The following is a 15,261-nucleotide window of genomic DNA, read 5'->3' as shown; positions in this document are numbered from 1 at the left end:
TAAATCATTTAATGTAAAGTCTTTAAACATTTATCATGAAATGGCAGAAAATTCTCAATTATATTGTTATAAAAACATAGATGCACCAAGCACAATACTTGCTGAGGCAGTATATTCATTTTAGAAACAGACCTGAGGGCCTACAGGTGACATGTTAATGATCTGATACACCATAATTAATATCAAGCATGATCCTACCCAACTAGCACATTTATTGTATAAGGATGAATGAACAATATTAACATATCTCTATTGCAGTGTGAAAACCTTGTAACTCCAAATTTGGCAATTTTCATGTTTTAGCTTGAATTGAAAGATTACGTGCTCTTCTATGGGTTGAAAAAAAATGATGAAACCCTTTCAAAACCCCATCGTATAAACTCAAGAATGCATGCTGGTCAATCTGGAAACAAAGCTGTTTTTCTTCCTGAAAAGTTGAGATTTGGGAAATACAAGATTTTTACCCAACAGTGCTGATATGTGTGGCAACTAAAGTGCCACACACATCCCAGTGTGAGTTGCAATGATGAATACTGTCTTTCTTTGATGAGAGGCCAGTCATGTTGCGTATGTGTTCAGTCCTCTTCTTGGTACCTCCAGACAGCCATCTCTCCATTGTCACTGCAGGAGACCAGGAGTCCTGCCTCCTTTGGATGCCAGGCCACACAGTTGACATCCTGGCTGTGGGCCTTGGCTACCTGGGCAGCCAGAGAGAATACCGGCTGGTCTGGATTGGCTGTCTCATCCTCCTTAAATACACGCACTCCATCATCACCGCAGGCAGTTGCCAGGGCACCAGTTAGCCGACACCTGAACACAAATACATGCAAGGGTCTCAGGTTAATCTAACTAGGTGACTTGGAATAAACTCAGGTGCAGATGGCACATTTTCACCATGGTACTGTATGAACCAAGTGCCATTTTCTCAAAATTATACCACATGGTTATCCCTACTGGTTGGAAACAAGGCAACAGTTAACATGTCATCCTCCACAGATGATGCAGTCCCCCCATGGTCAGTCATTAAATGTTTTGACCTGTAATGGTAGCTCCTCCCTTTGGCCACTCTATGTAATTTTGAAAATGCTGGAGTGCCGAGTGAAATGTATCATTTGCTCAAGTTTTGTAAAAATCCAATTATTGGTGTCTGAAATATAGCATGACACAATGACAATAATTAGTGAATTTTGAAAATGCAGTGTTTAAATGCATCATTCCCCCAAGTTGCATCTACTGATCAGTGGTGTGGTGAGATACTGCATATAACACATGGACAAATAAAACGAATGATGTAGCGTCCCCCTTGGGCCAATTAGTGAAATGTTAAGTGTTGAACACAGTGGTGAGATACATCATTCTGCTGAGTTTCGTCAGAATCCTCTCAGTGGTGTCTGAGACATTGGGCCTCATGCAGGAAGCGATATACGGACAAATTTTCTCTTATTTTTGTTCGTATCCACTGTTCTTATTTTGTCAAGAGCACCTCTCCAGAGTAACACCTGCCCTTATATGGTGTTTTTAGGGGGTGTTACCTATGCTAATAACAAACAATCGGCCACGCGCCTCCAATTTATGATCAAGTGGGATTCATCATTCAGCACACCTGGGTAAGAGCAGATTTGGATGGTTAAAAATGTTTGGTGCATCTGGAGTTGACTTCTCTTATTTTTTCTCTTAACAGAAAATTAAGAGAAAATATAAGAGAAATTTAAGAGAATGTTGCTGCATGAGGCCCATTGTGTGTGATGGATGAACGAACAAATGTATAAACGGAAGGAGAGAGTGTATTGTGCCCATGTATGGGAATCATCAGTTAATCCTCTCAAGAGGAGACATGTCTTACCAAGCGACATCGTACACTGCGCGTCCATGGTAACCTGACAGAGTGCAGACACACTTCCAAGATGCGTCTCCTGTTAAACAAGCAGAACAGAAAGGAACGGTTAAGATAAAACATTGTACCAGTCTCCGTCTCATCACCCATCCACACTCACATTCATTTAGTCAGATTTTAGTCATATCACTGATTCAGTTGACTAAAAAAGAAAATAATTTTAGTCAACAAAAATAACAATATAGTCTACTGCAGCAGCTCTTTAACTGTATATTAGAAGAATTAGCACCGCTGCATTAGTGTAAATTAAAACATCTACACGTTTCTCAATGCATCTGTAGACCTGGAAGCTGCAAACAAACTTTCACAATCTGAGAGCTGTCTGAAATTTTTGGGAACCTTGGACGGAAGATGGACAAGGAGGTGCCACGCTCTGTACATTAATGCATGTCTGTGATTGGATAATAATAAATCATGTCTCCAATGGTATGCATGCATTGTGTTTGCTAGTCTTCGAGAGTAAATACGTGAATGTGATTAGACATTATAAACTATGTTCTTTCCAAATTTCCTCCATAGTGTGTTTCATATTTTTATCAATAAACTGAATGATATGAAATTATTTCCAACACAATGGTTAAGAATTTTTACTTGTCATAGACATTATTGATAAAAAACAACAAAAAAATCCAACATTCGTCCTTTTGTTGTCATTATCGTGACAGGATTAATGCTGCCCACGCAGAATACTAGCTCACCCTGTCCATCTCCATTTGGAGACTCTTTCCAAATCTTCACTGTGCGGTCATCGCTGCAGGAGGCCAGTCTCTGTCCACTCGGGTCAAAGCACAGACTCCAGACTGTGGATGTGTGCCCCGTCAAGGTGGCCCTGCACTCCCAATCATCATCCTCTTCCTTGTAAACACAAATGTTGTTGTCGTAGCTGGCTGAGGCCAGGAGCTACAGAGAGACATAGATCAGAGAATAGCAGTGTGGCAAAACCGGGGAATCAATAAGGAGTACAGAGTAAGCTGTAACCTACCTCCTGCGTTGGGTGCCACACAACATGCTTGACATCTTGCGTGTGAGAGTTCACGACGGTAACACACTCATACTCATCCTCCTCATCCACTGTGAAATGTAAAACATAAGAGATCATTTCCATAAACATTGTGGGATGCATTGGTAAATAATGAGACAGCCATTCTCTTGCTGTCAATGAAAAGAATGAATGAGGTGGCGACATACTGTAGTTTAGCACTAACCTTCCCAAACCCAGACACTCTTGTCTCGGCTACATGTGGCCAGCAGATTCCCTGAAGGTGCCCAGGCCACACACTTGACCTCATTTTCATGTCCTTCCAACACAGTCAAACTCTAGAAAACGAGATTACACTATAAGCAAAATCTGAACAGGTAGAGTAAAGCATTAAATGACAAATACACTGCAGATTAAACATCTCATCTGACCTCAAAATCATTGTTCTTCTTCTTCCAGATGCTTGTAGTCGCATCAAAGCTGGCAGAGGCCAGATAGTTCCCACAGGGAGACCATGCCACCTTCCTCACAGTGCGCTGGTGTCCGTCCTGGAGCACAGTCTTGCATTTCCAAGAGTCACCTAAAATGGGGGGAGCTATGTTATTCTTGCTGTCCCAAAAGTGTAATTGTACAAATAACAGAGGAACTAGCAATTACTGTTGGGTGGTAATGCATTACAGTAATCTTATTTTGTTTTTCAGTAACAAACTGCTCTTTCATCTTCAGTAATACCTTTACAGTTACCAATCCAATAAATAACTTGTTACTTTGATTATCAGACTGAAGTTGAATTATCCAAAAAAATAGCTAACTGTTATAGCTTAACGTTAGATGAGATATGGCAGAAAAGATTACTGTCTCTGATTTCATCTGACAAAAGTATGGTAGGAACATTGGACATCAACACTATTGGTTTCTCTGGTCATTCACAGGAGAGGTAACTAGGTTATAGGGATAGGGTCTTTCAAAGAAAAAAATGTTGCTTTTGTGAAAATATAACAGATTTTCGCGGGTGTTTGCCTTATGGTGATCGCAGACTGTAGGTCATGGTTTACCCACCTCGTTATTTCACCGTTACATCACTGGAAACGGTTCATTATTCTTGCTGTGCCAGAAATTGTCAATGCAGAATTGTAACAGAGACCTAGCAGTAGCTTCACAGTTAGGCAGTCATTGCATTGTAATATTTCCACTCAATACATTTGGCTGAACCGCTCACCTTCTCGTCCCCATATCCGGACGGCCCGGTCGCCTCCACACGAGGCCAGCAGCGTCCCGGTCGGGTTCCAGGCAGCATACCAGCACCGGGAGTCTGGGTGTGCGTTCAGTCTCTCAACAAGGGCCAACGCGTCCTTCATATCTAGCTAACTGTTACAACTGACAGTTGGCTAACGGTAGCTAAATTATCGTGCGCCACAATGCACTGCAACAACCAAACCGCAGACGAAATGCTAATCTCCAAAACAGAAAAAAACGTCGAGCGAGAAAGCAAAGGAAAACACTGAAACTATTTTCACCACCTGACAAAGTACAAAATCATGCAAAATATGAGTTAAATCCCTTACTTTTCCAGTTTAGTTACATTTCACAAACTTCCTGTCTGTGCCTCTACTTCTGACAGTCATGAGTAACGTTAAAACCTTGATATTACTACCCTCTATCGGTCGGGAGTATAACGTTAGCTCGCCATGTTCCCAATGCGGCTGTCTCCTTATAGAAATCACCAGCAGATGGAAGCTCTGTTCACCACTATCGTTTACACGGTGGCTTGTGGAAGCCACGAAGAAGAATGGCATGAACAAGGAAGAACATATTTTACAGGAAGCCAGCATAAGCTGTCTTTTGTTTTTGTTTTGTCTTTATTTTTTCTACCAAATGGATGGATCTTTATCATAGGGTTAGTTAGCTAGATTCGTTATATATGTGAGTTTACTTTAGTTGTTTCTGTTAAGTGCGTCGATTTTTGTATGAGAGTAACGTTGACGAGATTTGACCAGCAAACGTTAGCTCACAACGCTAACAACAACACAGTAGGCCTGAAGGCCATCTGTCCTGTATTGTCCGCCCGTCATTTGCCTATCGCGTTTCGATTGAGAAGCTAATTTAGAGTTAAAACGTCGACGGTGGAACATTACTATAATTAACAATAACTGTCATCCTGTCTGTCATCCATTGGCTAGCTAGCTGGGTCGGCTACAAACATTTGTATTCGCTACCGAGGGAGCTTATTGTCAGTTTGCTGACCTTTGTAGCCTTAGGGGTTTTAAAATCGAAACTAGTGTCAGTAGTGGGACACCATAACGACAGACGATAAGGAAATTGGATGACAATGTATGCACCACCGGGGTCCAACGTTCCTGGAGGCCGGAGAAGGAGAGGGGGCACCTCTCTGCCCAAACAGCCAGAGCGAAGCCTGGCATCGGCGCTGCCCGGCGCCCTCTCCATCACGGCGCTGTGCACGGCCCTGGCGGAACCGGCCTGGCTGCGGGTTCACGGGGGCACGTGTCCGAGGCAAGAGCTGGGGGTAGCAGACGTCCTGGGGTACATTGACCCCAAGCTTCTGGATGGTGAGAACCAGCCATAGGCCCAGCGCAAAAAAACATCAAAACCAGCTGTGAAACTGTCAATATCCAATGGCTTAGTTCTAATGCTTTGTGTTGCTGTCCCTCTGTGTTTTAGACTACTGTGTGAACCCCCAGACCATCCTGCTGCTGAGGGTGATCGCTGCCTTCTGCTTCCTGGGCATTCTGTGCAGCCTGACTGCTTTCCTTTTAGATGTGTTTGGACCCAAGCACCCTGCTCTCAAGATCACACGCAGATATGCGTTTGCCCACATTCTCACAGGTATGAGTTTCTCCTATCACTGCTCTTCACTACGAATCGCAGAGAAGTACTGTAATTTGTCATTGATGTTCTAAGTAGGTCATTTGTACTAACTGATTTAAATCTGAACTATTCCTGGATCAGCCAATTAACTAGTAAATGATTGTTTTCCCTGTTTATCCGTTTGTGCCCTCAGTGCTGCAGTGTGCCACGGTGATAGGCTTCTGCTACTGGGCCTCGGAGCTGATTTTGTCACTACAGCAGCAGCACAAAAAGTACCACGGTTCCCTCATATACGTCACATTCGCCATCAGCTTCTACCTGGTGGCTGGCGCTGGCGGAGCCTCTATCCTCGCCACAGCTGCAAACCTCCTGCGCCACTACCCCACCGAGGAGGAGGAGCAGGCTTTAGAGTTGCTCTCCGAGATGGAGGAGAGCAGCGAGACATATCCCGCTGATTATGACATTGCCAATCAGTTTCAGCCGCCGCCTGCCTACACGCCCTAATGTAACCAGACTGGCCTTGTTAACACACGCTTCTCTATGAGCACTGCTAGTGGCTTCATCAGCAAACCCACTCTTTATCAGGTGGATATCTTCGCAAATACTCTCCATAATGAACACAATGTGCACAGTGAGCGCACATCTTCCTTGATTGTCGGTGCTTGGGTGCATGAAAGCTTTCTTTAGTGGTGGGCCGAAATTTGGGAGTTGATTCTTTCTTTCACCACTGAAGCTTTTAGTGATTTGCATGTAAATGGCTCTTAGGATTTGGTCCTTACATGTAAAGCAAACTAAACTATATGAAGTGCAGTTTCAACATGGCTCATCGCCAGTAATTGATGGAATGGTCTAAGTCGCAGCCTGATCAATGCCAAATTTTGAAGTTGGGCTGTCGGCACTGTGTCACAGCAGTTGTGTTGCGCCTGGTTGGATGTCGATGGAACATCATTAAGCATCATTTTGAATTGATTTTTTGATATGCTTGCCACATGTACATGATTTTATTTTACTGAAACATCAACAATGTAGAAATACACTGAGAAGATTGTTTTAGACATTTCTTTTTTATATTCTATCAAATTGACCTTTATTTATTAACTGGTTGTCCCTAGTGCTGTGTGTCTTATTTTCTTTCCTTTACTGTAGACATCTGTTGTTACTGTTTTAGTCACATTTAATCACAGTATTTGAGATGACACAAGGTAAAAAAACAGATTTTTCAGATAATGTGAGACAGGATGTACTGGATTATGGCATGCTTTGTGTCTTTTGCTACAGTATAAGAAAGTTGGCACTCGTGGAGAAAATAGAGGAACATGTTTTTTCTATGTTTCACAATGACAATAAGGGCAACATTTAGTAGACAAAATCTCACCACATAAATTGGTCTTGTCACGTTATAGTGTTTGATTTACAAACCTTATTTGTACCCCGTGATCCCCCTGTGTGACAGTTAAGTATGTGTTTTCTATGCATGAGTATCCCATTTGTCAAATTTTAAACCTGTTGGCAGAATCCTACAAGAGCATCTCAAGTTAGGTGCCAGCCGAGGCTTAAAGTTGTGATTCTACTTGGTCATATATTGTTCTGTTTACGCAATTTCTGCATTTTGTTTCTCAAATTGTTGCTATACTTTCTTCAGTATGTAAATATTGTTGACTGTTTATACATAAGAGTGGTCATAATAAAAATAAATGCCCAGTTTTGCCTCGCATTCGTCATCTGTGACCAGACGTTGAACCTGGGGAATGGGAAATCTGCCCTTACTAATTACAATCGCTTGCAGCACTGTGGGCAGGAGCTGCAGTTTGGATTCAACAGGCAGAGAGTACATTGACTTTGGCACTTCCGTCTGACTGGGGTATTTCCAGGTTTGGTGTCTAGACATTGTAGACGCAACCTGGCATTAAAGCAAGTAAGAGCCTTACAACTTAATAGACTTTAAAGGGCATACGTCTCATACTGTACAAAGACATCACTTCCACTGCTACATTACATACAACATAAACAGCATTTTCAGCACTTTTTCCACAAAAAATACATATCGATGTAGAGTGTTGCACAAAGGTCAGCAGTCACGGGCAACTACCTCAGCACATTATATTGAATTTTATTTTTTAAAGCCAAATACTTGCCATTATTTCTCTGACCTTTTCCAACAAGAGACCATTTTAAGAGTTAAATTCTAAATGGGCCACAAGACCTTTCATGGGTTAAATCAGTACATGTTTAGACTACATTGCAAAGCTGAGAGGTTGCTTGGTGGCCAAATGACTTAAGTTAATTAGATGAATAAACAAGGTATTAATAGGGAGGAGGTGTTAAGGAGAGGAATAGGTCAGTCTAGGCAAGGAAGCAGTGGCTCTTCCCAGAAAATAAGGCTTATGGCAGCGTCACTTTTGCCGGTATAAATACAGCCACAGCGAGAGGAATATCGCACGCATCAAACGTCTTCAAGGCTTAGTGGCATAAACTCAGATTTCTTTTACAACACTTTGACAGGTTGAAGCGAAATCATGCTGGCAACCAGGACCTTGCTTTCAAAACAAACACTGGCTGCTCTTTCTCGTCAGCCTGCCTGCTTTGTTCACCACGGTGACTATGGCAACTGGGGAAATACCAATGTTGCAGTGGTAAGTGGAACATATTAATACAGGCTCAGGCAAAATAGATAGAAAATACATTATTATTATTAGCGAGGACAAAGGCTGTCTATGTATTCTGATTTGTGAACCACTATGTAAAAGTGATACCTACAGTATCCAACCCTTACTTCAGGTTTTCTCAGGATGTGGCTGGTGGGATGGGACTGATGTCCATGAGGCAGTATAGTGAGTATCATGCCTGCTGACTCAGAATAGGAGTTTCAGTTTATTGCACAGCATTACATTGCAACACACAGAGATGTAATTCACAACTGTGTCTTCAGCACTATGTACCACCTGAGCCGTAACGGCGCACGCTTCCAGATGTTTGCTCCAAATCAGCAGCAGATGCATGTGATGGACCACATGAAAAAGCAGCCTGCATCCGGAGACAACCGGTATGTCTGTTAGGACCGCATCGGTACACTTTCAAATGGAAAGAGGTTACAGATCAGTCCAGTGAGTTGTTTGATGTCGCATGTTTTGTATGTCTAACTTCTTGACTAATTCCACAAGATAGTATTTATGATTATTTTTGGCCATTACATAGGCACATGATGGTGGAGTCAGCTCGTTTCAGCCATGGACAGGGAATGATGCAAATGCAGGACCTGTCCAAGCTGGATGTCAACAGCTTTGATGCTGTCATCTTTCCTGGAGGCCATGGCATCACCAAGAATCTGTGAGGAATAGTGGAATGTGAAGTAGTCACTTAGAGGTTGTGAGAGAAAACTCCATACATAATGATTATGATACGATAGAGTGAACAGCAGTAGTATATTTATGTAAAAATAACTCTCAACTCTTTAGATCCACATTTATGAAGGATGGCAAAGACTGCAAGCTCCAAAATGATGTGGAAAAGATCCTTAAAGATTTCCACCGTTCACGCAAGCCTATTGGGTATGTATGACTCTGAATATTCAGTCTGTTCTGTCTAAAGGTACAGCAGATCCCTGCTGAAGTGCAATCAGAGGTTCAAGTATTGGGGCAGCGGTGTGAAACTGAACTTCTTTTGGTTGTACACTCACTCACGTTACATTTGTATTTTAGATCCAGACATGAATGTGAGGCAAAATCACAGACTGCCATTGATTCTGACCATATATTAAATTAGATTAGACTAGATAATTAGATGAGGCTTAAATTATCCCAGTGGGGAAATCGGGTCGTCGCAGCAGCAGAGAATTAAGCTAGATAAGAATAAGACAGACAGTGAGCGCTGTCTGTATACAGTATATAGATATATTGATATGGATAAATAGAGATAAAGATACAGCATCTTTAATGACAGATTTACACGTCAAAATGGATGTTGCTCACATGTTAAAAAAGTTTGGAGAACTGTGTCCTTTTCCCCCCACATTTATTATTATTATAGTTATTATGAACAATAAATGATGCATAACAATTAATAATAATAATACTGATAATACCTCTACTAAAACTACTATTACTACTACTACTACTACTACTACTACTAATAATAATAATAATAATAATAATGCTACAATGATTGACAGCATGTGACACCTAAACCTGAGGATTACATGTATTTTGTAATAAAACAGGCCTTTTGATGTAGGATGGACTAAGACAATTCTCAAAAGCTTTCAACTACAATTCAGTCTAAAAGAACATACGAAAATATAGTCACAATTTATATCTTTAAATAAATTTCAGATTGTATCTTAAAGGAACACCATAAAAATAGAGAATAGTAATAACCATAAACTGACATAAAACCAGTAGAGGTATCAAGTAAAAGAAAAAAAACAAACATATAAACAGTATATAATAGCAAGCCTGTAAAAATGTGCATTACAAACTGTTTAAAAAATGATTGTCACTTCCTCAGGTAAGTCAATATATTGTTTGAGAGCCCAGATGGTCAAAGTCTGATGAACTTCAGTTTTGAATCTGGGGTCCTGACTTATGATCTCTACTGTGGCCCATATGGGGTTAAAGGTATGTGGAGCTTTGGCTTAGACCTAGCCTTCCTTTAAAAGTGGTCAGTACAAAGTTTCATTTTGTCAGGGTTCAATCCAATGGATTTAAAAATTTTTTAGAAGTGTTTACAAGGTTTCCAGGACAGTAAATGATCATATCATCAGAATGAAGGCACATTTTGACACATCGTGGCCTAAATTATCAATGCAGATAGAAAGGGCCAAGTACAGAGACCTGGGTCACTCCTTCACAGAACTACATTTAATTCCTTGAGTTGCTGCCTCATCAGAGATTTGGGCACTTTGGCCAGGACAGACAGTTTAGAATTAAGCCTGTAATTGTCAAGGGAGGTGCATAATTGGTCTTCCAAATCCTTTTCAGTTATCTAAATACACCAGTTAGAACTGGCAGCTGAAGATGTGAGTTGACTCAGGCAGGAGTAGGGAGATTTGCAGCAGTCTAAGCAAGAGGAGTTAAAAGCATGGTTGACCTTCCTCAGATCACAGTGGTAAAAATGGCTTGATTTTGAACATATTCAGTAAAAAGAAGCAGAATTGCACTTTGATCTTGACAAAAAAAAACATTTTTGTAGAGTTTGAAGGGCCAAAATGAACAATTTCAGATTTGATTTTCTGAATTGTAATTTACTTTGCGACATCCAACATTATATCTGTGAGGCAATCTTTCATTGTGTCAAGGCAAGTTGGATCACTGGGTTAGCTAAGATATAACTGGGTATCATCTGTGTGGAAAGGTACATTTTATTTACAGATGTGGCCAAGTGGGAGTATGCATGGGGAGAAGAACATACATCCTAAAATTATTCCCTGTGGAACCTCCAAAGTGGTATTTTCTAAGGATGCTGATTAATTACCTATTGTGACAGAGAAGGCTGCTGTCACTGTAAACAAAAGTAATTAGTTATGACCTATATGGTGCACAGATACTAGATATGTACTTCTATTTAAAAATTTTAGGCACAATTAAAGCTGCACCGTTGGTGCTACCTTATACAGGATATTTTGAACAGCTACTCGCAATGCTAATGCCAATTTTAGCTGTGCAGCAAATATTACACTAGTGTCTTATGTAGACTACAAGTTGTTATTGGTCTGTAATGTTTTATGCATGATATCTTCAATAAAAGGCAAGTATAATCATAGCACCTGTGTTTCTTTAAATATCATTGTTACATCAGATGTAATTCAAGCTTGCTGGCTACTATGGCAATGTCTTGTTGAAGAGTTAATGGGATGAGCATTCTTGGCTTTCATCAGCTTCTGTAGATTCATGTACAAACAACTTCTCTCTAAGAAGTTGCAGCAATGCCCAGTGTTCAGGTACATTTGCAGTGATTAAAGAGTTTATTCATGTTCTGCAAAAGACCGTGTGCATGTGTAAATTGCCTCATTAAGTTCACCCTTTGCCTATCATAGAGTTGCCCATTTATTCTACACTGCATCAAAAGAATCAATGTTACTGTTGAACTCCCATTGAGGTGTACTGTAGTGTTATGTAGGAATTTGCATTTTATCAACAGAAGAGCCTCTTTCAGGAAGATATCAAGGGTCTGGTTATGTTGATAGGTCACAAAAATTATGGAGCAATTGCTCACAAAGAGCAAGTAATCAAATATTAACTTGACTAAGTTTAATTTCCGAATATTTGTTCTTTCAAGTTGGGAGAGGGTGGCTGACCACAACAATAGCAATTTCTCTAATATGTTTTAACTTGTAGACAATATGTAGTCATACTCAACTGCTGACAGTCTGTACTTTTGCCTCATACTCATATTTTGGTCAGTAATGTAAGTTGTTTAAGTATACAGTGAAAACAACCAACATCACACCACTGTCGCCATACTTCCGCAACTGACTGCATGCTGTGAAAGCCATAACTCTTCAGGCTTTACATTTCTCCTGGCTGATACAGGTACAGCAAATGTTCTTACACCCTGATCAGTCTTTCTCTCCTAATCTTGACTTAATAAAAAGCTCCACTGACTGTCTGCTACTGTCCTTTGTTCCAGGCTTGCCAGTATGGCTCCTGTGCTGGCCTGCCGTGTGCTGCCTGGCATCGAGGTGACCATGGGCTATGAGCGGGATGAGAACAGTCGCTGGGGTAACTGGCCCCACACAAACATGGTGCAAGCTATAAAGAGCATGGGTGCACGCCACACCGTCCGTGAGCCATACATATCCTTTATAATGTCTCTTTTTACTATAGATGTTAGTTAACTAAGGCTGCACGAAATGATGCATACTGTCTATTTATTTGTTCTGAACTGCTAATTCCTGTGTTGGCCTTGACTGTTTGTATCACGAAGCCTATGTGGACGAGAAGAACAAAGTCATCAGCACCCCTTCATTCATGTGGGAGACAGAGTACCACTATCATTATATTTTTGATGGTATTGGCAATATGGTCAAACATGTCATGCGTATGTCAACCAAGTAAGAGGAGATGATGAGCCTGGACGAGGAAGGTTCTGTTGACATCCAAAATATACCTCTGTGTTGTGATGAATTCTAAAATGAATATTCATATAAACGCTTTAGTTAAAGAGCAAATGGCTTGTCGTCTCATTTTTTTCATGAAGGCAGATTTATAGTTAACAGTATTGGTTAATATAGTCAAACATTTCACGTGTATGTGAGCCAATGTAGCTGTATTAATGAGCTTGGATAAAGATTACAGACAGCAGGGTCGTGCACTGACATTTAGAGGGGCAGGGGCTTAAGTCTATAAAAAGGACACCCTTTCCATCTGCTTTGACCCCTTGTTTAGACATCTTTCTGGACTAGAGAAAGTAGTTCTTCATGCAGGGAGGGAATCACTACATCTATAACACTCACACTAGTCCTGGGAGCCCACATCTTAAATCGATCAAAGCTAACACTAACCTGGTCACTAGAGGTCAGCAGTGCAATGAATTTGAGCACGAAGCATCAGTTTGTCGTAGTTGAGCAGTACTATTACACTGTCTAAAAATATATTTTCATGCAGGACAATTTTTTGATTTTGAGATGCTTGTCACCAGTGGCATTCTTATGTCAGTAGGTCACATTGTGAGGAAGACAACTGAAAAGCATAAACAATATACCTATATCATATAAAGGCCGATTCAAAGTTAATATAAGCCTTGCATATAGACATTATTAATTTTTTAACTTGACTCAAACTCCATGATAGAGACACACAGCACTGAGATGTTAAATCTGTCAAAGAACTGATGATTCTGACACTATTGAAACATGGCATTGTCTATTAGCTAACTAGAAGCTATTTGAGTTAGCTAGTTTATTCAGCCTACAACCACTAAATTCTTGATTTGGATTTCCCATAATTCATTGTGAATTAAAGGTGTAAAGCGGCCTAATTTCTTTTTCTTGGCTGATGGTGAATATGGAAGGAGGCAAAACTATCTACAATTGTAAGTGATTTTAATCTTTACTCCATACAAAATACTTCTGTAATGAAATTAATATGGATATAAATTATTTAGTTAAAGAGCAAATGGCTTCAAGAGACTCCAATTCACGACATTATCTCAGTCAGGTACATTCAGAATAAATCAATTTATTCATTACAAACATATAAAAATGACAAAAGCAAACAGGTGACAAGATATAAAAATTTTTCAGTTTGTACAAAACATCCAAAACCATCATTAGAAATGCATGCTCACTCCATATGAAGATTTCCAGCTGGATTATTTAAGTAAATATAATACAAGTGTTGACTCTTTCCAAGGTATAGCTACAAAAATTGAAGATTCGCTGATGTTCTATTCTCTCTTGGTCACTGTAAAACAGTTTGCCAGGGAAAGTACAAAAGTACAAGTTTTGTCATCTCGCAGTAAAAAAAAAAAAAAAAAATCAGTAGGCTGATGGGCATAAAATTAATAACAAGAGACTTGCAATTCAAACAGAATTAGAAGTCAGCTTAATGAAATATTCACAGTGTTGCCTCCACATCAATAATGTGAATTGTAAACATTGTTGCATATCATAACCCCTAATAAATACACAGAAATCCTCAATCATGCCAGCAGAACTCATGTAACAAAAGGTGCACATGAAAAATTTTTTTTGATCCTGTGATAAATTTTTGTTTTATTATAGCTTGTGAACTCAACCTTCCTATGGTCAATCAACTAGTTTATTTGTGACATTTACAAATATAAGGCAAAAATCATATTTTTTCCCTGTGTTTCACGAAGGATATTCTCTCTAGCTTTTCAAGTTTTATCATTTCTGATTTAATTGTACAGGGGAGGTTTGACCAGTCCAGGAGGAGTAAAGTAGCATTTCTCATATGATGAAATGGTGAACATTTACTAATGGAAAATATACAAGGACAGGGTTGATTGACATTAGGGTACATATAAACATTTGTACATACCTTTAACAGAGAATACTGGGATGTTATTTTAAGTGATTAGTTTTAAAAAGTCTCAGGAGGGGAATGCTATGGTGACAGATATTCTGTGGAAAAAACAGGAAATAATTTTAGGAAACTGAAATCAGGTAAATCAAAGTAACAGATACAAATCTTTTTTTTAATTACAGTAGATTGTTGTTTGGAATAATTAACTTATGTAACATGAATTCCTTTGGAAAGAAATGGTTGTTATGGTTAAAATTTGTATTCCAATGCATAAAAAGTTACCTAATTACGTGATAAAAATCTTTCAAGTCCCACTGTTTGAGTGCTTATGCCATTTACAATGGGAGATGGTGGCTCTAAAGTGAAAATGCTGTTGGTGTCAAGTACTGTTTGATTGGGAACATAGACATTATTACAGATACAGACATTTCAACAAACAGATGCTATCTTGGACCACATACCTACATATTGGTTTTTTTTTAAATTGTTTTTATTACTAAAGGGCAGTGTTTTATGTGATAGGCATTGACAAATTTCAGACATTAAACTTGAAATACAATTTCAAAGCTCTTCAGCTC

The 15,261-nt window shown here is 39.7% G+C and overlaps 3 protein-coding genes across 4 annotated transcripts; 2 read left to right on the top strand and 1 right to left on the bottom strand.

Moving 5' to 3' along the window:
- Positions 1–12: 12 nt before the first annotated feature.
- Positions 13–4,484, bottom strand: ciao1 (cytosolic iron-sulfur assembly component 1). Of its 2 annotated transcripts, none has more exons than XM_071534117.1 (7): positions 4,093–4,484; positions 3,305–3,453; positions 3,100–3,211; positions 2,877–2,965; positions 2,569–2,794; positions 1,844–1,913; positions 13–810 (listed from the first exon to the last, which is right to left on the bottom strand). In XM_071534117.1, the coding sequence occupies exons 1-7, from the start codon at positions 4,229–4,231 to the stop codon at positions 576–578; spliced, it is 1,020 nt and encodes a 339-aa protein (XP_071390218.1). In that variant the 5' UTR covers positions 4,232–4,484; the 3' UTR covers positions 13–575. The 2 variants fall into 2 exon arrangements, with proteins under 2 accessions (XP_071390218.1, XP_071390224.1); XM_071534123.1 differs by having other exon boundaries at positions 2,593–2,794.
- Positions 4,485–4,662: 178 nt separating this feature from the next.
- Positions 4,663–7,395, top strand: tmem127 (transmembrane protein 127). The gene is made up of 3 exons (XM_071534106.1): positions 4,663–5,440; positions 5,553–5,717; positions 5,893–7,395. Exons 1-3 carry the CDS (start codon positions 5,197–5,199, stop codon positions 6,201–6,203), a joined length of 720 nt encoding a protein of 239 aa, XP_071390207.1. The 5' UTR covers positions 4,663–5,196; the 3' UTR covers positions 6,204–7,395.
- Positions 7,396–8,151: 756 nt separating this feature from the next.
- gatd3l (glutamine amidotransferase class 1 domain containing 3, like) lies at positions 8,152–12,855 on the top strand. The gene is made up of 7 exons (XM_071534136.1): positions 8,152–8,332; positions 8,478–8,530; positions 8,629–8,742; positions 8,895–9,026; positions 9,155–9,247; positions 12,324–12,489; positions 12,617–12,855. Exons 1-7 carry the CDS (start codon positions 8,216–8,218, stop codon positions 12,749–12,751), a joined length of 810 nt encoding a protein of 269 aa, XP_071390237.1. The 5' UTR covers positions 8,152–8,215; the 3' UTR covers positions 12,752–12,855.
- Positions 12,856–15,261: the final 2,406 nt, after the last annotated feature.

This window comes from Centroberyx affinis, unplaced genomic scaffold (genome assembly GCF_046629955.1).
Source record: "Centroberyx affinis isolate AG114_WGS23_722 - 3 ecotype Tasmania unplaced genomic scaffold, CSIRO-AGI_Caff_v1 ptg000168l_1, whole genome shotgun sequence".
Taxonomy (NCBI): Eukaryota; Metazoa; Chordata; class Actinopteri; order Beryciformes; family Berycidae; genus Centroberyx; species Centroberyx affinis.
This window is presented reverse-complemented; position numbering and strand designations above follow the sequence as displayed.

Coding starts and splice junctions, on each gene's coding strand:
- gatd3l (XM_071534136.1), top strand. CDS start 8,216: ATGCTGGCAACCAGGACCTTGCTTTCAAAACAAACACTGGCTGCTCTT. Junction 8,743..8,894: donor CCTGCATCCGGAGACAACCG/GTATGTCTGTTA, acceptor GCCATTACATAG/GCACATGATGGTGGAGTCAG. Junction 12,490..12,616: donor ACACCGTCCGTGAGCCATAC/ATATCCTTTATA, acceptor TGTTTGTATCAC/GAAGCCTATGTGGACGAGAA.
- ciao1 (XM_071534117.1), bottom strand. CDS start 4,231: ATGAAGGACGCGTTGGCCCTTGTTGAGAGACTGAACGCACACCCAGAC. Junction 3,454..4,092: donor CCGGATATGGGGACGAGAAG/GTGAGCGGTTCA, acceptor CCCCCATTTTAG/GTGACTCTTGGAAATGCAAG. Junction 2,795..2,876: donor TGTGGCACCCAACGCAGGAG/GTAGGTTACAGC, acceptor GTCTCTCTGTAG/CTCCTGGCCTCAGCCAGCTA.
- tmem127 (XM_071534106.1), top strand. CDS start 5,197: ATGACAATGTATGCACCACCGGGGTCCAACGTTCCTGGAGGCCGGAGA. Junction 5,441..5,552: donor TGACCCCAAGCTTCTGGATG/GTGAGAACCAGC, acceptor TCTGTGTTTTAG/ACTACTGTGTGAACCCCCAG. Junction 5,718..5,892: donor GTTTGCCCACATTCTCACAG/GTATGAGTTTCT, acceptor TTGTGCCCTCAG/TGCTGCAGTGTGCCACGGTG.